Source organism: Anopheles maculipalpis, chromosome 2RL (genome assembly GCF_943734695.1).
Source record: "Anopheles maculipalpis chromosome 2RL, idAnoMacuDA_375_x, whole genome shotgun sequence".
NCBI lineage: Eukaryota > Metazoa > Arthropoda > Insecta > Diptera > Culicidae > Anopheles > Anopheles maculipalpis.
Window position 1 is genome coordinate 30272182 of NC_064871.1, and position 24383 is coordinate 30296564.

Genomic DNA, 24383 nt, shown 5'->3' on the forward strand with positions numbered 1-24383 from the left:
GATAAGTTTGTTGCTTCTGTTGTCGATACGGCTATCGGCTACGCCTGCCTACGAGCCACTAGGGTATACTAAATGCAAAGCCCAACGACGATAGCCGACGGTTCATCAAAGGTAAAAAAAGAAGGAATGCTTCAATTGGTGCCAATCCGTGGAGCGTTACAGTACAGCAGCGGACAAGGTTTCGCGTTTAATTGACTAACTGCGCATCCGTTTGGCGCTCGGTTCCAGCTTAACGTTCACCATACCGTACTCGCTGTTGTAGAGCACACGATCGAGATCGTCTTGCACGGGACGGGAATTTGTTTTCTGAAAAAAAAAAAAATCAAATGCAACAAAAATGACAAAAATAAAATGTATGCAATCCAAACGACGCGTTCTTAATCGGCAGATTTTGTCAATAGGATATTAGGTTTTCACCGTCATTTCCCCCACCCTACCGGCGATACCTACCTCACCCATTACCGCAATCGGTGTTGTGTTGGTCGCCTTGGCTACCTTATGCTCGATGATGAAAAACATATACTCGTCGTACAGCAGCCGAATCAGATGAAAGCTTCCAAAGCTACCTGCCGAGCGTAGCGTCAAATCTCGAATCACCATCGAGCTGTAAAAGCTCCACTTGAGCAGGAACTGGCGCGCCGCATTCACGAAACTCGGTTTACCCCGGTACTCCTGCAACGCATCGTCAACCACATTCTGCAACCAGCCGGCCCACTGCTCGAGCGTGTTTTGCTGCTGTAGGGCCGCCTTAAAGTCGTTCTCCAACCGCTGCACGATCGCAGTATCGCACTGACATATCCAGGAGGCCTGCTCTTGGACGTTCCGAAAGTCCACCCGGTTTAGGTCGCTCAGCATCTGTGCGATCTGGGTACCGTTCTGCAGTACGGCACGTGCCGCCTGGGCAAGGTGATTGAGCGAGGTGTAGCGGCGTAACGTTTGGCCGAATGCAGCCACCGCGGTAAGTTTGATCGCAACAATCGGCTCCGGACATCCGCCCATCGCGGACGTTAGCCAACTTTCCAGATTCTTCGCAAAGTTGCGAATCGCCTGCGTTAAACCGGTTGGGATTGGTCGCAACACGTCCGGTATCAGCACATCCACCATGCTCTGGTAGAACTGCATATCGACATGCTTCACAAACTCCTGGATCGGTTCGCACTGCGTCAGCAGGTACAGCTTCTGCTTGCTGAGATACTTCTCCTCTTCGCATTCGTCCCCGTTGTTGTTGTTGTTTTCTGCGCGCCAAAACTCGCGCCACAGCGATTCGATCATGTTAAAGTCCAGGTTCAAGATGGCGTCCAGAAACGCTTCACAGTGTTCGCGATAGATCGAGCGCAACGTATCGACGTCCTCCATCGTAATATCGTCCGGCAGTGGGTGTATCATATCAATGATCGGGAACTGCGGTATGGCACCGTTTGGGTCACCGAGATACTGCAAAGCACAAGACAATAAGATGAATTTTTGGTAATGCTAGGTGATGACAAAACACTTGCTTACCTGTGCACAGGATTCGGGCATTTCTGCCTTGAAGCTGTTTTTCTTGCCACTTCGCCCATGGTGCATCGACATACCGTGCCCGGTGCTTCCTCCTCCTCCTCCGCCTCCATTTCCACCCCCAGCACCATGCTGTAAATGTCCACCTGCTCCACCACCAGCATGGCCCATGGTACCGCCGTTGGTTGCATGTATACCATTGGCGTGATTGCCACCACCACCATGGCCATGCATCCCACCGTTTCCACCAGCTGTACCACCAGCACCCCCACCCCCGCCAAGCCCATTACTACCGGTCAGCTGTTGATGATGGCCAACCATCAGCCCACCAACACTGGACCCGCCGTGCTGCGGTTTACACTCGATGGCATGCACCAGCGGCGATGTGGGTTTAATGCGGATTCCGTAGTAGTGATACTTGCTGTTACCACGCGTACCCAGCCGGCGCGTCCGCAACCCGCTAAACACCGACCGGATCAGTTTACCGAAGCTGGCCGCATTTACCGCGTCCAGCTTGTTCTCGTTGCAGTGCCACATGTAGTGGTTGTACAGCGTCGACCGTGGCAAGCTAACGCCATCCGCCGTTTCATAGTTTTCCATCAACCAGTTCACCTGCGGAGCGAATAAACGAGAAGACGGATGAATTAGTTGGTCAAGATTTTGTTACCGAAACATGTGACCAGATACAGATGAAGGAGAGCTAAGCAACGCATGATGTGAGAGCTGTTGTTGGGCTATGAGTGTATAGGCGCGTCCTTACCGTGGCGGGCAGAACACGGGCAGCGTGGGTCAGGTTGGGCGTGGAATCGAGCTCCTGACCGACGGATGCAGTTTGGTGCGCGTGCAGGTAGGACGCTACGTCCTGGATGTTGTTGATGACGAAGGTTGATTTCAAAGCAAATGTGGTTTGGATGAACCAAGACAGTGGGAAACAAGAAATGACGCACAGTTTTACAATAAGCGGAGTGCGAAAAGATTTGTTTTTTGAGCAGTAAAGAGAGCGGGAAAGAAAGAGAAAGAAATAGAGAACGAGAGCATAGTGTTAGTTACAGGTGTTAGGTGCAGTATGGAAGTGAAAATGGTATGAGCTTAATAGGTGAGAAGATGGAGATGCATTGTTGCCAATGGTGGTAATAGGTTGGGGATGATTGGAATTGTAGTGGAATTCTTTAGTTGATTTAATATGATGCAATCAGCAGCACAGTTTTTTTTAATCAGAATAAGTCGTACCAAAGGGTAGGCGCCTTCAGTAAGGATAGTAAAATATGCATTACATTAACGGACATATTTTAATTAGAATGATGACACAAATCCTGACGTCTGATTATAACCGCATCGTGTTTTAAAACGTCTTTTCCTAGAGAATTCATCGATCTAGTATCAGATTTAGGTCCTTTCTACAGAATTGAATGGCCTTTCTAATACGGCAGCAACGAATGAGAAGAACCTTTACTCTCCATAGGAACATCCACCCTACAATATCCTGTATATGAGCCAGAAATAGCAGGCCAAGTTGAAAATTGTCATACAAAACTCATCTTCCATGCCTAAGGCGAAGTAGTGCGTGCCACAACCAATAAGAATCTGCTGCTAATGGCGTTTTGTAGTAGATATCTTTCTAACGGTACACACATCCTCAATCGAACAGTCTCTTAGCTGACCTCAACAGTAAAAAAGAGAATGTTTGGAAAAATATTCTCCCGTGGACCTTATTCTTATTCCTAGCCAAAGCCAAGACGGAGAAGCTACTGATCTTTCAGGCCCACAACAAGGATAAACAACGCCTGACAAGGTTAAATTCTCATTTGAAGTCGATATTTGAATGTTTGAAGCTTTCTTCATTCATATTAAACATGTCACAAACGATGGTTGACTGTCTAGCTTTTAGGCAGAGTACTTGCATTACATCATTAGGATTTCGGCCGACCATAAACAAGGTGTAAAATGACCGTAGTAAAATTCTCAATGTAGTGAGAACTTGCAACGTTCATGATGCTACTAGAAGATGGCTAGAAGAAAGATTCCTAGCAGATCATCTAACAATCTGTTAATTACGTCCGAGCAGCAGAGTTTTTAGCAAATTTGAAGTAAAAATTGGCCCCTTGTCATTAATGATTTCTGTTCCCTTGAAAAACTATCCCATTTATTCCGCATATCCTGTAACTCCATTGTCAATCTAAACTAGCCTGTAATGTTCACGTTATTATGAAGCTATACAATTGTTTTGGAACCTACACTAAATCCATTTTGTAGCCAAGTTGTTTTATCATGTATGTATTTGATTGGTTGACGTTTGAGTAGATGCATTCCGTCGAAAAATTACGATTGATGTTTTCCTATTGATATCGTTTGCATAGGAAATTTAGACATTTTATCAAACAAATTATTTGTGTATTTCATTGTCAATAAGTGATAACCAAAAATGATTATCCCATTTCGATATTAAATATCAAACATTTTGTTGTGTGTTCTCACAAGGTTTTCAATTTCGCATTGTTTGAATTTACGGAACATTTGGTTCCCGAGCACCGACCTTCCCGAACGTCGAACGATGGTGAAATTGCCGGATGATATGATAACTCTATCGACAATCAATCGTACATGCATCGCACGCATTACTACCCATTTCCAATTTGGCTTTTGTTTTTTCCGCTTTGAACGGCTCAAATGGTTGGGAAGAACCGCGCACACTTGATGTCAACGCGTGCAAATCATTCGCCAGGTGCGGGAGTTAATTAAATAACAACTCTACCAATACGACGGATTTGCCAGTGTGGAAAAGCAAACAAAAACGACAAAAATCCTCACAAACCTCACCCCTCCGTCCGAGAAAACCCACAGCCGACCGTGTGGGTGCAAATGTGGAAAACCAAAATATCCGACAGAACCGAGGCAAAAAATAACCTTCCTTCCTGTCCCTTTTTCGACCGCCGCCCGACCAGGATAAGGCTGCATTGTGAAATTAAAAGGCAAAAGAAAAAACGAAAACAAAACTGGCATGAAGGTGGCTGGCTGCAGCATCATTGTTAAGCCCACTATCAATTACCGATGCGAACAACACTCCTGCTCGATAACAATCAGCCATGCGTGTGTATTGTGCGGGTGCGGGCTCCATCAACATCATGCCGCGGTTAACCAAAGGCACTTCTGCGGATTCGTATGCGCCACCGTGTGTGTCCGCTTCACTGACAGTGGCTGGCTGGTGGACACGATTTTCACCAGAAATCAATCCCGCTTTGGACGACGTAAATGGAGGCGGGTGTGTGAATGGGGAAATGGTGTGCGAGGACGCGTGATGTTGGTTGCGGTTGGCCGATTGCATCGATCCGTGGTCATTATTTCATATTTGCCCGGAACGATGTTCCGCGATGTTTGCGTACACACACACGCACATGCACACACACACAAACACACACTTACCGTCATGTTTTGTGGTGACGAGTCGGACTGCTGTTGCGTTCCGGATGTGTTCCCGGACCCGAGAAGGACCGCCTCGTCCACTGGGACAATGTACTGTTGTTGATTAGCGTTACCGCCAGCGGAACCACCAGCCCCACCATTGCCGGACGATACGGTCCCGTTAGCGTTGACAGTGTTGGGCCCAGTTCCGGAGGTGCCTGAACCGTTTGCGGTGCCATTGCCGGTACCGGTCGCATCGGTGTGAGCGTTACCGTTGCCAGTTCCCGCCGTACCGTAGCTGCCAGCCGTAGCATAATATTGTTGTTGTTGCTGCTGTTGTTGCTGTCCGTTGGTGCCATAATCTCCAACGGAATATACGGGATATGTCCTGGAAATGTTGTTTGTAATATAAATTATTGATTTCTGTGCCATCAATGCAGCAAGATGTTTTCGCAACAAATCTGTCCCGATTGCTATACGCTTAACATTTAACCAATCGATTCTTGAATATGATAATGAAGGATTTGGATCGAAATTGAGACTGAGTTTTACAAAAAAAAAAAAAAAAACAACTTTCAAACACTTTTTTGCAATAGAAATTTTCAATCGAAGGATAACTTGTGATTCGGTGTATAAGTGGTAACTTACATCTGTGTCTGTCCCTGGCCGGAAGTGTTGTACATTTCGGAGTCCACATACTGTACGTACGTGTGATGGTTCGGCACACTCTCGGGCGACGAAACTGCGGAAGAAAAACGAAAACAACGCACTGTGTTTAATTTTTTTTTTTTTGCAATATTGTGATTAGGTTTTTAGTGCCTAGAAATTTGGGCATCTGTTGAAAATTTTCATTCTCTCGATCGTTGATGACTGTGTTCAACAACACGTTGTAACAGAGCTTTGTAACAAAGCGGATTAAATATTTTTATCGCTTAAACACTGACTGGTCCGTTTTGGTGGTCGGCGTTTGTGAGTTTAGCGACCACGAGGCAGAGTTGCTTGTTAGCGAGTTGTGTCATAAACAACTGTTTTTTGTGTCAATTGTTGTCGGACATGAAATGGGAATTACTAGATGAAACAAACAGGTGCCATTGTGACAAAGTAAAATGGGAAAAGTGTGTGTGTGTGTGTATGTTGTGAACAAACTTAATGGATATATGCGGAACGATTTTACAAGTACAGGAGACTACATAAACGGATCATTTCGAAAGAACCGTAGGCCGATAGCAGTACCTTCGAGGGTATCCTGCGGCCATCTTGTTTTTTTATTCTTCAGCGATAGAATACTGTTTTTCCTGCTAGTCTCTGTCTCGCTCACTCGTACTTTGTTTATCTTCTCACTCGTATCTCTGGCTAAATTTCGCCCACCCCGTGAGCTATTCTAGCAGTTATTATATGCATCCCTACTCCAGATGGCTGCTATCACGTTTTCAAACGCGGGAGGGACTTGGGGAATCCAGGGAAGGACATCGAAAAATAAGGGATGACAGAAACATCGGTCCAACAAATAGATGATGCCGAATGTGCGGAAAATGGTTTTGATCCGACGGTATGGGGAAAGAAACCAACGAGGAGGCCTCTCTCCCACGATGTACCCATCCATCCACCAATCTTTTTGTTGCCTGAAAAAGCAGACTGGAAACAGCGGGATGAATTTTTATCCCGTGCGCTTGTGTCAGCGGAAAACATCATTCAGCCAAGCGTGAACGGTGGTACACTTTGGGGACGAAGATTCGGACAATTGCCTTGCCCCCGTGATGCTGTGGGTGTGGATATTTTTGGATTTCATCCGGGAAGCTGCTGCCCAACAGAAAGCTGCTTCGTGCTAACGTGCATAAAATGGACGTGCTTCACAGGAGCTATCCATCCCATTCCGTCTCTCAGTTTCTCCTTGTGTGTCGTTTGAATAGAGCCCCAAAAGTTATGGCACAAAGTTGTCTCCATTCTTCGGCCTTCGGGAAAGCAGGATTGCGGAGGGGGATGATGATGGTTTTTCATTTTCTTGAAAGAATTTTTATTTTCATTCCCTTTATGAATAGGAAAGGTTGCCCGCACACATGCACACGGAGTGAAGCTGAGTGGCGCCAAGGGTATGGCGGACGACTTCAATGCCGTGCGCGTGGAAGAACAACCTTTTGGGCAAACAGAATTGAATGTGAATGAAAGCAGGGGAGGAACTCTCGGAGGTGACACGTAGCATCGCAAAAAAAAAAAAAAAACATGACTGCTTCGCTGAATCAAATCCCGAAACGTATCCCGCTCTACTTCCACCGTCAACCAACATGGCCGACTGACTGTGACGCTGCCGGGCAAGTAACGGCCTTTGTGTGTGCGTTCTTTCAGGCTGAATGTCCTTCCCGAGTACTTTTAGAGCACAGGACGTTGAACAAATAGGAACAGCGATGCCAATGCCAGGCGCGCTCAATCAAAGGCCGGATTTTACTTCAACACAAATGCCTGTAGAATTGGTCGATGTCGAAAAACAAGATCATGTCGATAAAGCATTACACGGGAGACATTTTTCAGCGAAATAAAAACAGTGGATCAGTGGAAAAACGGAAGAATCCGTTTCGTATTTTGCGTTGCCGGTCCTGGCCCCCATTCAGATGTCTATTGTTTGAACTTTTTTTTTTTGCGCGCGCGCGATCCCCAGAGTACATAACATAGATTATGGCCGGTTTGGGGTGGAAACGAAATTTCGGAATCATTTTGTCGCTGCACAATGAAAATCATAAAATTGCTTGCGGTTAAGTAGAACGATTACATTTCACACATTTCATTATTTTGCCAACGAATAATGCATATGAAGTTCGTAAAGCGCTTTTTTGGGGAAAATTCAAGAGCCTTGGAATGGTCGTTTTCATCAGAATTCTCTTATCATATGATACTCGGAAATAGTAAATCTTTCTTGTAAAATGAGAAACGGGAAGGTTCGATGGTCATGGCGATAACGAAGCTGGTCTGCACACGGCAGGACCGGTTATCGAATCAAATCCATTCTCCCGAAGTGAGGAATGGCTACCAGTTGGGTAGCTATTCGATCCATTGGGTAGGGTTTCGATCCGTATGCCGAAATCTTTGCGTCGCTCTATAGATTTTTTTCAAATGGGTAATGGAATATTGCAAGCTTCTTGTGGAACTTTCCAATTATACAGTGGAATCTTGCAATCGGTTAGGGGAGATTTATAACTCGATTAAAAAAAGCAAATTTCTATAATTCTATAATTCCATTATATGGATCGAAACACTGTGAAAAGTCATTTTCTGGTCATTAAACATCCGGAAATTCGTACAAAAGCTCTCAGTAGTATAGAAACTAAATCACTTTTCGACTCTGAATTTTTCTACTGTTTTGGTTCTTCAACCACGAGACGTTTTGTTCTGCCATTAATGGTTTCTTTGACTTGACTTTACCTCTAGTCAGCCCTTCCTCTTGTCAGTCTTTGATGAAACTATATTTCTAGACTATGCTCAATTTTTTCGTTCAATTTATAGAGGCTTGGACTACAATCGCCTCTATACTGTATACAAAAAGTGGGTTATACTTGCTTTTAAAAAACTAACGTGAATGTCACTACTGAATTCGACACTATTTTTTGAAACTGCTTAAGATGCACTGGACAATTGACATGTACAACACGATTATTCTTGAGTAAGTAATTGTTGAACAGATCTGTCCTTACATTGTCCGGCCGATCCTCAAGAGTGACCAGAAAGGCTTGCACATTACTAGCTCAATTTCGTAACTTCTAGACCTCATTTCTGGATGGATGGTATCGCTTAATATGTTTTTGTTGTGTTCGTAAAACGCTTCAAGCACCCACCCAGTTACACATAAAAAATCAAGAACATAAAAAAGAGGCTATTTTTTCCAACATAAAAACAACTATAGATTCCATCACAACACCATGCAAAACAACACACAGTGCAGCTCAGTTTAGTGCGCTGGTCAGCGCCAAAAATACCAAACTGTACCTAAAACATTGTAAACATCCTGCGGTGCACCCGGACTCTGAGGATCGATTCGTTACGGGGTGGAAACCGTGACCCAAAACAAAAATGTTGTCCGGTAAAACGAAAATTTCGCCAAAAAAAAAAAAACGATGCGCGTTCGGAAAAAACGAATCGAAATCTACAGAAACCATTGCAGCAGGACTGCCTTGGTGATCCAACCCGGCATGATGCAGCTCAAAAAGTGTAGCCCTTTAGCACATAGCACAACAGAACCGCATATCGAGAATCCTTCATAACAAAAAAAAACAGTAACAACAAAAGAAAATAGAAACATAACCGGAATACGCTGGCGAAGGGATTTTATTACACCAATTTAAGGTTGCAACCGTCATCGTCGATCTCGTCCTGTTCCGAGAACGAATCCCGGCAATCGGACGCAATGGGCGATAGTGTGTGCTGTGCGCGGTGTGCGATATCGAATCGGTTTTTGGGAAAACAGGATGTGTGTCTACCATTCACCAGTCCACATTTCAAAGACGGTTTGTGCAAACGTGCAGCACTGCTCTCAGCTCGGTCTCCAATTTGCTCTAATTCTCGGGTGCTGCAATCCCAGCGCGTTTACGGAACGATCGGGCTGAACAACTAGCAGACGGAAACGCAGAACCGGGCACGGACACACTACTATCGTGGTGCGTCGTGGTGCAATAAAACGATAAATCAATCGCTGCTGCAGCCGCACAAGAAATCATGTAATCTTTCCGGGTTCGGGTTTTCCATGACAAAAAGCAAAAGTTGAGGTTTTATGTGAAGGCGACACAAAAACCGTTTAATGAATGATGAGATATAGCAGCAGAAGCAGAGCGTTTGGTCTGCTGGGCAATTGCTTTTCTCAGGGGGATCGAGTTCTACGAGATAGTTCCACGAAATGCTCCTTCTAGCCTCCCGGAGGGTGAAACTGACTTCAGAATGATTAGACAAAACGCTTCATTTGCCCATTTCCGCTAATCGCTTGCGAGGGAATTGAGATTCCCTCGTAAATCCAAACCGCGGATGACATTCCGTGCGTTTGTCTCGAGATGGTTACGACGCGAATGTCTTTAATGTGCGGCTTGAAGTGGAGACCTTCGATTAGTGTTAAGATATTGCTGGGATTAATGGATGTCCAGAAGAGTGTTTTAGAGCGTCGTGTCCTTCTCTGCGACATATCGGAAGGAAGTATTTACCACGTGGGTTGAGGCGATAGCGACGCAGATCCTCATACGACAGAACCAAGTGCCAAACCCGTTCAGCATCGTTCTTCTTCAATGCGAATTGACTAGCTAAATACGTAGTATCAAAAAGGCCCTAATAGGTCCGTTTAACCAAGATATATGTTATACAATTTTGGTTGAGAATGGCGTAGAAAATACGTTTTGTTAACTATAACTTCAAGAGCCAATCTTCTAATTGGCGTTGAAATGTCCTGCGACCAACCATGTCCTGTTGAAATATCCTGCGAATCCAGATGAATAACCAGAACTTTCAATCTACAATCTTGCAAATACATTTTGCAAGTATCGGATGCCTGCAATACCTAATTCCTAAGATACAGGAAACCTTAAAGAACAAAATATTATATGCACATGACTGTAGCGTAGAAGAACCAAAAGGCAACTTCACAAAACAAATCGATACACCCAATCAAATGTAAGCGAACCCCTTCTCAATTTGGTGTACCCTGCCATGCTGCGAACAGTTGTGAGCGGAAAAACCAATTCGATTAGCAATTTTTGTGTGCGTTGCGCTACGCCGCACAAGATGGTTGCTCCGTACCGTACCGTACCGTACGCCATTTTGGAAGGCACTTGCGGTGACGACTCGGCAATAAAAACGCCCCTGTCGCAGCATCAGCGCTGTTGCTGCTGCTGTCCGATGACGCGGCTTGGTTTGGTAGGTTTTGCCCATCTTGCGGAGGGATTCATTTTACGGCCAGCATACCATCCAGCATACAAACCGCGGCCTTACCGGAAGATGGATGGAAAGCAAGACCAAACATGCGACCATTTCGATTAAGGGAGATTCCACTCCTTCTCACAGCACCTTCTCATAACGCAAGGCTTTGGCATGTGTGCGGGTGTGTGTGTGTGCGCGCGCGGGAGTAATAAAAACAGGATGAACTATACAAACACAAAGGCCATATACGCCACGCCGTAACGCAATAAAAGCTTAAGGACCTCTTCTGAGCGCCCGCGAGTCCCGTCATAAACACATAAAAATACTAATGTACTTTTTTTCTTATTCCAGCTTGCCCTGCAGGCGTATCTACATAGGTGAGTCTGTGCAAAACGGTGCTACGTTCTAAAACCACCCTCAACGCAAACCCCGGAGTAAGATGAATGGCTCCAAAGTCGGATGAAAAGAATCTCATGACACAAGAATATTGTTATTGCTCGACTTAAACGTAAGAAAAATAATAACCTCCCCAAAGATGCCGAACCAGTCACCCGGAGCGTGTCTTCGCGCTCCATCGTCGCAGAGGGATATCTGCGAAACGAATGCGTGAACGCCGTGACCCTTCTGCGATCGGGAGTCCATACACACAGAGCAAACTCGTGCAAGAAGTGTACCGTAAACATAAATTTAATGTTGATTGGATTTCTGCGAAATGGCGTACATTACATTACCGCACCAGGCGTGCGTTGTAGTGGGTGGCCGTCCCCATGCGCGGACGGACGGTGGCTATCGAAAAAGGGCTACAAAAAAGGAAGCTTGTCGTAAAACAAGCTCGCGCGAATTAAATCCACCATTATCGTAAAAGTGCTGATGGTTTTTCGTCCGCCCGGAAGCTGCAACAAACACTACAAAAATTAACTTGCTTTTAGGCGATTTGTGCAAGATGGAGATGAACATACCGTCCGGGTAATCGTTAAACGACCAATAACGTAGCCGAAGTTTTTCGTACTGATATTTGTTTCGCAACACGCGTACAAACACAGTGGCCAATTAATCACTAGCCAGTTATGGTTTCACGTACTACAGTCACAATTGCTTCCATAAACAAAATGGCACGTTTGCCATCGATGTTATCGTTCTTTTTAAGCATTGAAGTCATCCTAACGCTAAAGTGACTGCTGGAATTGTCCACTTGTTTTAAGTTATTAGGACCATACTGCAAATAGGGTTTTGGCGATGTCTTCGGTGGTTTTTGAAAATTATAAAAACAATTTTTTGCTGTACTACACTTCTTTTCACTAAGTTTCTTTTAAATATACCCATCCTTGATAAATAGCATTAAAACAACTTTGGAGGAAACCAAAGCTGCAGAAGTATATATATAATCATTGTAAGAAGATAATCAAGCAGCGCAAAAGGAGATATATTCAATTTTGTATTCTCTACACTTTTCCTTAAACATAGAATTCGAGAAAGCCAAATATCTCGAGCAGGTTCTAGTATAAAAAATAGATATACTCTTGCGAATAATTGAGGTACGACACAGGCATATACCACAAAGTCGTGCTGAAAAGCGAACCCACGAATGTATTATTTTGTTAAGTTAATACTTAACATAACCCTATTTCCATGCTACAGGATTAAGCTTTAAATAAGTCAGAAGGTTGCGAATAAACCATTATTTCTATAAAATTATAGAATTTGGCAACAAAATAATACATCCTTCGTAGCTATTCTCGTCATCTTACATCTACAATTTTGTTACCGTAAGCGGGACTGATGATCCAGGTACTGATAACTTACAATCAAGGATGCCAGACTAAGGCATCTTGAGGAGGTTGTGGAGTCAAAGAAAAAAGAAAATAAGATGCACTCATGCAGTTATTCAGGTACAACACAACCACAATTGCCGCAAATTTTAATGAAGAAATATGGAAAAGGGCGGCCTGATAGTCTGGCAGCTGCCACGACCGGAGATCAACTCCCATCCGAACGTTGATAGTGAGCACTATGTTAAAAAACTATTATTACCATTGTAACACCATTTGTACCATTCTAAACAGCTTAAGTGAAGAATGCGTTAAATAAATTACAGGTTTTTTATAAGATCTTTCTAAATGTTTCTCCCTGTATGTATAATTAAGAATTCAACAAAGGGTAGCATCTAGTTAAGAAATCCAGGGACGGTAGTGCCAAAGAAGACGCCGAGGACTTTACGTTTATATTCTGATCCTTGTTACGGGAAGCAAAATAATGTATTAAGCATTATATTTTTCCATGCTTCTTATGCTACTTGTCCATAGTCGTGCTCAGGATGCTTGTCATGTTTCTACCATTTTCAGGGTCCCAGTTTCGGAATGTCCCTTTAAGATTTTAAGAGACCTCAAAATGCACGAGGTTCTCATGTCCAATTGAAATGTAAACGACGTTATTTCTTTACAACAGGGGGTTCAAATTTAAGTGTAACTCATACGACTCGTAGCTTTTCTAATCCCTGTACAACAACAAAGAACAAATTATAATACAATAAATAAGTAATTTTAAAGTATACATTACATGAGTTGTGCAGGGAGTAGGATTTCCCGCAGTAGGACATATTGTTGCAACGCCTGTTGTACATCATGACGGCAGACTTGATTTACTAGCACTGCTTTAAATGTTGTATGTTGATAATAACCAAGGCACCTTGTACTGTGGTAGACACACCTTAGTCCTTCGCTTGATATCCGTATCGGACTTTGTTATCTCAGCCTACTTATATTAGTTCTAATACATTCGATATTCACAGTTCTTGGAATCTTTCAAAAACAAACGCACACACAAACACTAACAAGCACTAAGGTTGGGTGAAGGATATTATGCCACACAATGATTTAACTACCTATTTTTGATCCAGCAGAAGCCGGTCGATTGCACTAGCCGTCGGTCAGTGTGGAGTTCATTCAACGGAATCCATATTACAATCCACACGCCCGGTGGGGTGTTGGTACTTGTCTCAAGGACGTCTATGGGTCCTGCCCTCACACATTACCCCACCACCAGCTATAACTGCACCAATTGCACCGAAAGCCACCGTTAGCAGCAGCTGGTCCGTATGCCTCCGTAATCCTAGCTGCAAGGATTCTCGGCGTCCGACTGAACCTCGGCGTCTCGGGAGGAAGTTACCATGGGATCTCTGCCGAAAGTAGGTTACACCATTACCATCACTACGGATGCTGCGGAGCCACTCAAGACAGGGTTCGATCTCCGAGTGGCCTGATTTCGTATGCACACCAAAGACGATGAGAGGTGGCGCCCGAATGTAGACGGATGAAGGATGGTTGGGTTGAAGATTGTGGCTCAGCAGCTAGCCGCCCAAGCGGCTCAGAGGCGTACAATCGAACAAAATCGATATCGAACGAACTCGCGACACACGGAGGGAGAAGAGGGAGTTGGGGGGAATGGGCTGTGCCCTCCGATGTATTGAATGGCAAATGGCGAACACGATGGGGATGAAATCTTCAGGGCCAGCTCATGCTCGCACACTACACTGCTACTGCTCTCGCTCTTTCGTCCTCACTTTCACTCGCTTTTGTTTCCGAAAAGCGCACACTTTCTCTATTGCACTCTATCAGCCATCATTGATAACTCGATTCCGGTGATGATCTGTCCTGTCCATCACCTACTACCAAGACCCTCGTTCTTCCTTTTTTGTCTGTCTGGTACAGCTGAGAGTGAAAGTGAATTCACTTCTTCGATCAGTTCTGGACTCGAAGCTGGCCTAGCTTATATTCGTACGGATGTACGAAACATGTATTTCCAACGAAGTGTCGAAGGACATTTATGAAGGGCCTATCCTGAGCAGCAAATGCGTTTTGCCACGTTGCCACTAACAAGAAGGGATGTTATGATTTTCCAGGCAAAGTGACACAATTTGTGTCCTTTTTTGCGGAAAAACTGTAGCTTCCAAATTCTCAATCGTTATCAGCGTAAGGCAAACACTGACAAAGAATCACCGACCAACTAAACTTCTTCCGGAAGGTAATCCCCCAAATCGCACAGTATCCACATTATCAACACACACGCACACTGATAGTAGGCAGACACAGCTGCTACTGCTGCTGCGAGCTGGCTATCCTTGCTGATGGAATGCGCCGTTAGCGTACGTTTTCACGGTGGCGACTACAGCGACAGACCCTTAGCAACGGGCCACGACGACGCGACGGTGTAGAGTGAACTGAATTCGATACCGAAATCTATCCCCTGGTGCACCGCGCGTCAGGACTTTTCCGACAAATATTTTCCTTGCCTGCCAAACTCTCCCACCGCCCCGACGGTCAAAGCACGCCTTCCGCCCGCACCAGTCACGCAGCATCCCGCATCCAGCCGCTTGGTTTTCTCGCTTTGTTACTCACCCGGGTTTCTCTCCCTCTTGGAGAGCCTTTTGCTATCTGTTTCCTGATGCACTCGGTAAATGGTTTCCTTGTCTAACGTGTCCTGTGTCTCGCTTGCTCACTTTCGTCCTTTTTTACTATTCCTTCACTCCAGCCCTTTTCCCGAACCGAGTAATCCCTTCCGCAACCCAATATCCACAAGCCAATCCGAAAAGATCAACAACTCCTGGCGGTTCTGGTTATTTGTAATGTCCGTTGTCGTCTGATTCATGTTTGACGGTGTTTGTTAACAGCGAGCCAGTGACCGAATATCATCGGTAAACAATTAGTGGGACTGTAACATTGTTCCAACATTTAGGAGGGTGTTAGAGAGCAGAAAGAAAATAGAACTTCATAATACATAGTGCATCGGATATTAAAGGAAAATAACTCTTTTCTTGCTCAAAGATTCTGTTGTAACGAACATCAGCAGGATAGCAGCCCGATAGGTGTGGCCATACGGTCGCAAAAAATATCGCGCTACGAAATAAAAAGCCGATCTTCCAGATCAGCTATATTTCGTTTCACATTGTTTTCCAGGAAGAACTGTTTAGGCGACGATTATCCATATTTTGACCTAATCTTCAATAGCTTACAAAAACAGGACACACGATACAGCTAATTGTTCCGTGATTGATTTCTCACCACCTTATTCTCCGTTGGCAAACTCGATGACTATATCCAGGATCCTTCTCTCCGTCTTTTTTTTGCCGACGACCTTGAGGGATCATCTCCATGAGTTGCATTTCGGAATGTTGGCGCAATATGCTTAGCACAGCGTGGAGTTCCCACAGCACAGCAATTTACACCGGCAAGCCGGGTGATGTAAAATGGGCGTAGCAAACGGACAATGGCAGTGTGCTCGGGTCCGCGGTACGTATCCTTAAGCCTGGCACAGCATGCATCTGTGAGCCTGGCAAGTTAAGCTCCGCCCCGTTACGCACCGCAAGAGATGCGTGACGGTGTGCTGATAACGAGGGGAAACATTGAACAGGAATGAGCGAGAGAAGTCGAGCAGATTTCCATTACAGCGTCGGATCTTCGTGCGCATGACCGAGAACGCCCGAGAAGACCGGGGAAAAGCGCGGTACGCCGGCACCTCTGTGACAGGATGATGATGGCCGTCATCTCCTTGTACGTTACTTCGTTCGTTTGCTTACGATACCAGTTCATCCTGTCGGACGGCAAACACACAGGGCAAACAAATCGGTGGAGGTGACGACAGAGCGACCTGACGATTCATCTACACACCTGCAGCATCATGGTGGATATTTCAAAGATTCCATTCCCGATGGAACCTTTCATCAAACAAGGTAAGAGAGACCACACATACACACACGATGCACATCAAAACAAAAACGCACTTGTTTTGAAGTTGACATTTCTTTGGAATGGGAGGCTGCCACTGCCGCACGAGTCGGGCAAATATTGTTGGAACAAATGGACACAATTCTTACACCGCACACGGGGAGTTTTCCGGGTCATGAACAAAGAGGAAATGTAGCTACTTACTTCCACCGGAAATACCGGTAATTTGGTCAAGTATTAAGCAGCGCCAGTGACGAAGGATGTAGCAAAGTTTATCGGGGAGTTCTTGCTGTGGTTGCCGGCTGTATCGTAGTGGCAGGAGAGAAATGTTTCATATTAATAGTGGAATGCAATTATTAAAACGGTTTTTTCGAAGCTCCATGTATAAATAATTTACGGATGGATGGACGTTTAATTTTGGAAGTTCATGGACCTTCGCACAGCTCAGTCATTGCCGGCGATTTTCGAGATTCTTCAGGAGTCCTCAAAACTATTGCAAAACATCGTTATGATGCGGCACTGGAACCGGTTGGTCAGAAAATCTTCAAATGAAACTATGTTGATATGTTGAAGGGAAGATCAAAGGATTGTTTAGGTTATCTCAAACCTTTTGAACGGATATTTTAGTTACTCGGTTAAAAAACGGTCAATTGCTTCACCTTTACATCTAGGAATTATTGTCAATCATAAGAAGACTACAATGAACACGTGAAATCACCATTTGTGATGCACTAACCTACACAATATTTGTGCTCTCGCTAACCACAAAGAGATAAGCGAAACAATGCGAATGGTCTGCGAACCGAAACAGGTGCCACGATGATATCCCTAAAATGTTTGTGAGCTTCTTCAACACTACCCGTAATCTTTCTCCGATCGATGGAAATTTGTTCTGTTCGGTTTTAAAATTTTGCGATAAAAATCATCAGACAATGGCGGACGCAATGGCATTCGCAAGCCGAAGCAATCGGCTCAGATATCGATCCCTGTTTGCCATGGGAAGCGGAACACCTGTTGCGCGCCATAACATGCGATAGCATCACCGTTAGCCGCACGAAGCAAATGTGATGGATGTGGAAAACAATTTGCACTCATTTTACAATACACCAGGCTTCACCGAAGAAGAATAATGGTAGAAGTCCTTGTTGGCACCAAGTAGAGCAATTAAATCAATAATTTTACAAGACCACTAAGATGATGACAAAACAAGTGGCAAGAGGCAGCCATCGATAGCTATCTTTGCAGACTGGCCGACGACTCGTCTAGCACGAGCGGCCATTTCTAGAGCCACCTGCGACGAGTGTGCGAGTATCAATTACCCGTTCGATGCACGTGCAAGCATCAAGCAGCCCCTCTCGGAAGGCACGTGTTGCATAACCTGAGTCCTCCGACACCGACAGCCCTGAAAGTCCTGGGCGTACAAGGCAACATTACTCACCGCTCAAGAGTACCGTCCAACTAATCGTACAGGTGGCTACGAGATTCCCTTCTCATACTTCGCCACTGCCAATACGGCTGACACAATACCAATAATGCTGCGCCCTCCTCTGTATCCCTTTTTGTTGTTGTTATTGTTATTATGTTTATCTATTTGTTTGCATCCCTTCCTATCGAACGCACCCTTTTGCAAGGGAAGGTAAGGATGAGTACACACACACACACACATACGCACCCCGTTACCCGCTGCGTAATCCTAATTAATTGATGCGCAAATGTTGTCCAACAGCTTCCACCCAGCATATGTTTCGGGCTGGTGCACACCTTCACAGCTTCTGTTCGCTTGTCGTGTGTCTATTTCCCTTTACCGAGTAGAGTAGGGTATAGTGGTACGGGTATAGCGCTTCTGAAGATATCAAAGGTAAAAAATCAATTCAACTACAGCAGTCTAGAGAGTGATCACAGTGATAGAGGTACGCGATATAATTTTCGAGTTGTTAATCCTCCCATTATTAAGTGCGCTGATACAAGTAATGGTGCGGTGCTATAGTTCTTTCCCGTGCACACACCATGGGACCCTCGCACTCGCTCGCGAGGGTCTGCAGCGTGCAGCGTCCGATCCGGACGAAGGACTTTGGCCGAAGTCCTACCGAGCGCGGAGAGGGATAATTCTTCCAATCAAGACTAATTATTTCAGGATTACATTCGCTTCACTACACCTCGATGCAGTGCTTATCGAATGTAGCGCGCACAACATTCAGCACACCCGTACGACACGGTCCTCGGATGCAACTTTCCCTGCTTTTTTTTTTGCCCTGTTGCCTTTTTTGATCGGTAACTCGGATCGGTCGAAGTACGCACAAACACGGCGATCCGGCTGAAAGGATTTTTTGTGAAGATTTCTAGCCAGCGTGCGGAATAGAGCCAAAAGGATAATAAACTCATTGAAGGATAGGATAGATATGGAGACTTCGTTTTCGATTGTACGACAAACCATCCATTGTTGTAGACACATAGCACGGCACGGGGAATTACAAACAATCCGGTGAAGTACGTTGGTATAAAACCAATGCTTGATTGCTATAAAAGTATCAGTTTGAATGACTTTTTATTGTATGTCCGCGATTTTGAGGATGTTTCGCTATTCGAGAAGCACTTTAATGAATAAAACAAACGAACAATTGTAAAGGAAAGATGTTCAAAATGATGACGAACTGTTAGTTGATTAGAAATTCTATTCGTTGAAGGATTTTTAAGTGTTAATTACACACAAAGTTAACTATTATCATAATCTTCACAAGGATGTATGATGTAATCATGAAAAATTTCACACTTGAAGTATCATGAGGCTCCTAGCAAGCGAAGGCAAGAAGCCTTTAGCGCCAGCATAGAAACGAAAACATTCTAAACACTATGCATAGAATTGTTGGGCCAAACTCTCTAGATCAGAGTTTGGGCTCCTCAACTGCTGTTTCCATAACTATTCTGCAGCGTAGTGATAAAAGCGTGAAACGCATGACCAACTCGTATGAACATCCAAAGAACCCAGAGCACACAAACTCGTCATATTACAGCAGTGCCAGGAAGTTCGTATCATACACCACATTCACCGTTAACGAGTAATGAGCATAAATGAAATCGGCATTCGATAATTTCAGCAAAACTAATTTCCACCGCTCGCTAACACGCTTACGCATGGCACACTTATTATAAATCGACAACAAGACCACAAACTCACTCGCTCTCCATCGCGACAAAAACTTGGGTCCTCCGCACGTTCTCCGACAGCCTATCACCAGCAAACCGTGCAATAAATTTAGATCAAGAAGATAAAACTTTACATCGATTCTACTTAGCAGTCCCACGAATAGGACGTCGTTTCGCGCGGCAAGATCTGTAGTTAAGAGTTTTAATTAGTTCGAGATCTCTCCTCTCTAGCGCGCACGGTGAAAGCATTTCACCATTCGCCATTCGTCTTGATGTGCTATCCGATAAGATTATCGCCTGATAGAGTACAGGAGGGAGAACAACAACAAAAGGCAAGGACACCAAGGGAGTGATGCGCGGAAAAATGTTTTTTTTTTCTTTGAAAGCGAGGCAAAATCTTTGCCAGCATCGTATACATATCTTTCGGACGCGTTTGATAGGATGGATCATTGGACCGTGAGAAGAGTAAAGACACACGGTTGCTTGTGGTTTTGCGAGTGAGAGGCTCTTTGTAGTACAGAAAAACAGAGAAAACTCTGAGTTTCTTTTGCAACCCAGCTATGGAACAGGTTTGTAGTACAGTGGCAGGACATTTGCACGCTCCACGACTAAGAAATATACGCACCATGGCATGTGATTTTTGGTGCGAATGTAGACAAATTGAGAAAAGCACTCCGAGGATCGGAGTGACACAGGGGTTGCTTGTCATGACGTTGCAGGATACACGCTAGGGAAGATGAAACCGTATCAATTTCACCCCAATTACCACCACCAGCCAACCCAGCGGTGTGCCACCTATAATCAGCAACTCGCAAGTTTTTCAAACCAGCCCAAAGCTAACCGGTACCGTTTGTTGATGATAATCTTAACGGGGGTGGCCAACCGCGACCCTCTCACCAGAGAGGAAATATGGCTGTTAATTTGTGATCCTTACCTTTCTTTAACGCATCCTTCGATGGCTTCCTGCGCTAGGACTACGCTAGTAGCTGGTAGAAGAGGGCGCGCCAAAAACCCACTTGACGAGATAATGAGTGCGTGAGTGAGTGTGGAAGAGCAGAAGGTGCGGCGGATTACCACCGTCAACCTACCGTGTCCCGGGAGGCTGAGCTAGGCTAAAAGTGATACATTTAATTGTACCGATGCCTAGGTTGGCCTGACCGTGCGATGAACTCAAGTAGCGGTAAACGGTAAATCGGCCCTATTCAAGGTTACAACGAGGAACACAGTCGTGTCTCGTCCTGCCCTGGGTTTCGCAGTTGCAGTGAGCGTGTCTGATTACAGCGTATTTTGACGTGTTTGACAAGTTTTCCTACGAAATCTGTCAGGCGGCGAGAACGTACCGACAAAAGGCGGGAACGATAGCCGGCCACACGGATGCCGATATCTTGCTATTATAAAACAGGATACGTTTAATTAAGCTACCCGCACTACAACCCATCGAACGGAGTCGAGGGGTTGCGCACTAGAGCGTACCCAGCAGCAAGGCACATCAGCAAAAAGAGGTGAAATGAAATCGAGATAATAATAGATCAAAAGATGAGTTGTTTATCAACACTGATTTAACGTGTATGTTATAGGGAAAATGGACAGGTTTTTTTTAGGACGATAGACGATAGTGCGAGGGTTCACGATATCAACAACATCACAATAATAGCATTTGAGATTCTATCTGCGCTGTAGAAACATAATGAGTCGAAGAAGCCAAACAGGCTCAAGAGAAAAAAAGAAACTGAAAATAAATAAAGATACAAACAAGCGAAAGCCAGCACAAAAAGTTCTTCTCCTAAAGTTCATTTCCGCGGTAGAGTTCAATTCCAGGGATATATGTTGTTATGTTTTAAGTAATTGACATGATTGCGCTGTTCAAATGATGTTCGCATATGCGATAATGGTGCAATGACTCCAAGCAAGCTAGAGAAGATTGGAATGTGATTGAAAGCAATTTAGATGCCAAAAGGGCGTCAATACATTATTTCAAATCGTCATCGAAATTGGATCACTGAAGCAAACCATGTAATGGCATTGGACTTAGACGTGCCCGTTCTCGCACACTCGCAACACTACCTTAGGCGCAGGAGAAGCTTGACATTTTTTGTACAATTTTCCGTCCGCGCTCGATTCCAATAATTCTGAGAACAATTTACGCACCGGTGCCATGCCCAAGTTCGAGTAGCACATACGTATGGGCCAATGCTCTATTGCTGATGGTAGCCAGCCGTAACGGACGAAGAGATCCCCCCCCCCCTCCACGTCACCGATGATCAATGCCCTTTGATTCGGAGAACGCAAATAAGCCTACGTACAGTGAATGTTTGGTAGCATCCAAAAACGCACGTGCCGTCACGCAGAGTGACAATTTACGGAAAAACGAAATATTTTTCCGAGCGTTGAATTTTCGCAAACGAACGGGGATATTTCTCCAATTTTTGGAAGTCTTCTTTTTGTCCTTCTGGGCCAATGACCTTAGCTTCTGCACGTATGCTCTAATCAACTGCGCTTCACTGTATTATCCAAAACCGGTGGCAAAACATGCTCCGCGGGATATGATTTATGGACATACGTCAACGGGAAGAAAACGCCACAAAAAGCGTCAGCGAGGAAAAAGATCTTTGACTACATACTATGATATAGCATTGGAGGGCACAAGTTTGTCAGTAATGGATACGTACACACGATTGAGTGTGTTATATTTTAAAAAGATGATTTCGAATTCGAGTTAGCTTTTGCGAATATAAGCTAGCATAATGGTTTGCGTTTTAAAGTAACCAAGAAAACAGACAAGAACGTTGACATAATAATTAACATTTTATATTGTTTCTTTAATGTAGCTATACCTTGTAAACTTTAGTCGCTTCGTTAGTTTAGAACATACTTTTAAAAAGAATGTTAATGTAAATCTGATAAAAAGACTCTTTGATAATAAATTGCCTGTTCTAAAAAGCAATTCTACTGCCAGTAGGAAATATTCAGCAATATTGGGCACGTTTTTCTCGTCCATGGTTCATCTCTGAGAGAAACGCGAGTAAAAGTCTTGTGTAATATAACTAAATAAAAATCATGTTCTATTTTGTTATGTTTGGAATTGTAATAATTAAAATTTCATATTCCCATAAACATCCATTTTATCATTTCGTCAACAACAAAAAAAAAAGGCAAAAGCAAAAAAACAAGTATTGCTTCTTTGGAGATTAAGTTATAACAACCATTAACCGTTTGTGTGAAACATTATGAAGTGAGATGAAAGTAAAAAATAAATATAAATTTAAAAATATATCATTTAAACTGTACGGCCAAGAGCCGTAAAGTTTCTTGGTAGGTAAGTCGTTGAAATATCAAGATAGCCATAGATCATCCAAAGTATTACATAAGAACCGCAGGCATTTCAATACCTTTAATACCTAGACATTTTACGATTTTTCGGCTATTTTGGATGGTCTAATCAACACAAAATTTGAAAAAATTTGTACATGCAACTCTATTACATCGAAATTAAACCTTTCCAGAAGGATAGCTTTAATTAATTTATTTTTTCTTTTTTTGAGGTTTCTCTCAAATTTAAATTTATATTAAAAGTAGTTTAAGACCCAGGCACGAAAAAAAAATCACTAAACAACGTTTAAAACAGCGGGCGATTGTGATAAGATCTCTTGGTAGACGAGGTCATTGGAATTACAAATTCTAGTGATAGATAGAAACGAATACGACGTCTCTCTGCGAAACGATTAAGCCTTTCATCCAAGAGGCCTCTTTGACGACTTCTCGCTGCTAGATCAGTCACTGATATCGAAATGCTTTGTGTGTTTTCAATAATTATCATAATTAGATAATTTGCTCATAAAGGCAATAAAACCCTGTTTAAAAGAGAACCAGTTGACTGTACGTATTTTTAGTGGTTTGATTGACTTAACCTGCACTAGTATTTCTTTATGGTTTGATTTAACTTTAATCAGTAATGTAAACAAAACGAAAGCAACATTACTTACCAGTCACAGTTATGTACTGCGGTGTACCATCTCCAGGACTTTGGCTTTGAACGACCGCTACCTGCGCTGTCACATGCGTTGACTCATCAACAGTTGCTTCCGAAGAGTTACCACTCTCCACGCTCTCGTTTGCGGTCGGGCCTTCCAACAGCTTCTCGTTGTCACCCTTTGCCTCGACACCTTCATTATCATCGTTTAAGGGAACGAGGTCGATCAGGGTTCCGTTCGAATTTATCACAATTTTTTTCTAAAATTCATAACAAATGTTTACATTACAAGAGTAATAATATTAAAATAAAGAGGTACAGAGAGGCAGAGGTAAATAAACATATAAAAAAAGATTGTACCAACCTGCTGAATGATTTGCTGCAGCGAAAGTCCGTTCGCGTTACCGAGAAGGTTCATAATGTTAGCATTATTTGTCAGCAGATTTGTCGACATGAGTGTTCCCTTTGCACTGCCATTCTTTAACCCACCAGCGATGGCGATCGTGGATAGTTGCGACGAGCTGGATGGTCTCGAGGCCATGCCTGAGACCGAGCTCGCTACACTCACTGTCGTCACCTCTGGTGCCGTAGATATAGCGCCGTTGGTGGTGTTCCCCGAGTCAGCGGGTTCAGTGGCGGTTTTTTGTACTACAGCACCTTTCTCGGCTTGCTCGATTGTAACGGAAGCTGCAGCTGAGCTACCGGTAGGCGCGGGAATAACGGTTATAAAATTACGCTGTGTTGCTAACCGTGTCGCCATGATGTTT

At 44.1% G+C, this 24383-nt stretch overlaps 1 protein-coding gene across 1 annotated transcript; it reads right to left on the minus strand.

Annotated features, from left to right (window-relative positions):
- Window positions 1-119: 119 nt before the first annotated feature.
- LOC126556949 (transcription factor RFX3) lies at window positions 120-24383 on the minus strand. Its single transcript, XM_050212527.1, has 8 exons — window positions 23981-24383; window positions 23630-23876; window positions 5545-5638; window positions 4918-5284; window positions 2258-2359; window positions 1501-2109; window positions 451-1434; window positions 120-306 (listed from the first exon to the last, which is right to left on the minus strand). Exons 1-8 carry the CDS (start codon window positions 24374-24376, stop codon window positions 196-198), a joined length of 2910 nt encoding a protein of 969 aa, XP_050068484.1. The 5' UTR covers window positions 24377-24383; the 3' UTR covers window positions 120-195.

Coding starts and splice junctions, on each gene's coding strand:
- LOC126556949 (XM_050212527.1), bottom strand. CDS start 24,376: ATGGCGACACGGTTAGCAACACAGCGTAATTTTATAACCGTTATTCCC. Junction 5,639..23,629: donor GCAGTACATAACTGTGACTG/GTAAGTAATGTT, acceptor TTTCTTCCGCAG/TTTCGTCGCCCGAGAGTGTG. Junction 1,435..1,500: donor TGCCCGAATCCTGTGCACAG/GTAAGCAAGTGT, acceptor TGTGCTTTGCAG/TATCTCGGTGACCCAAACGG.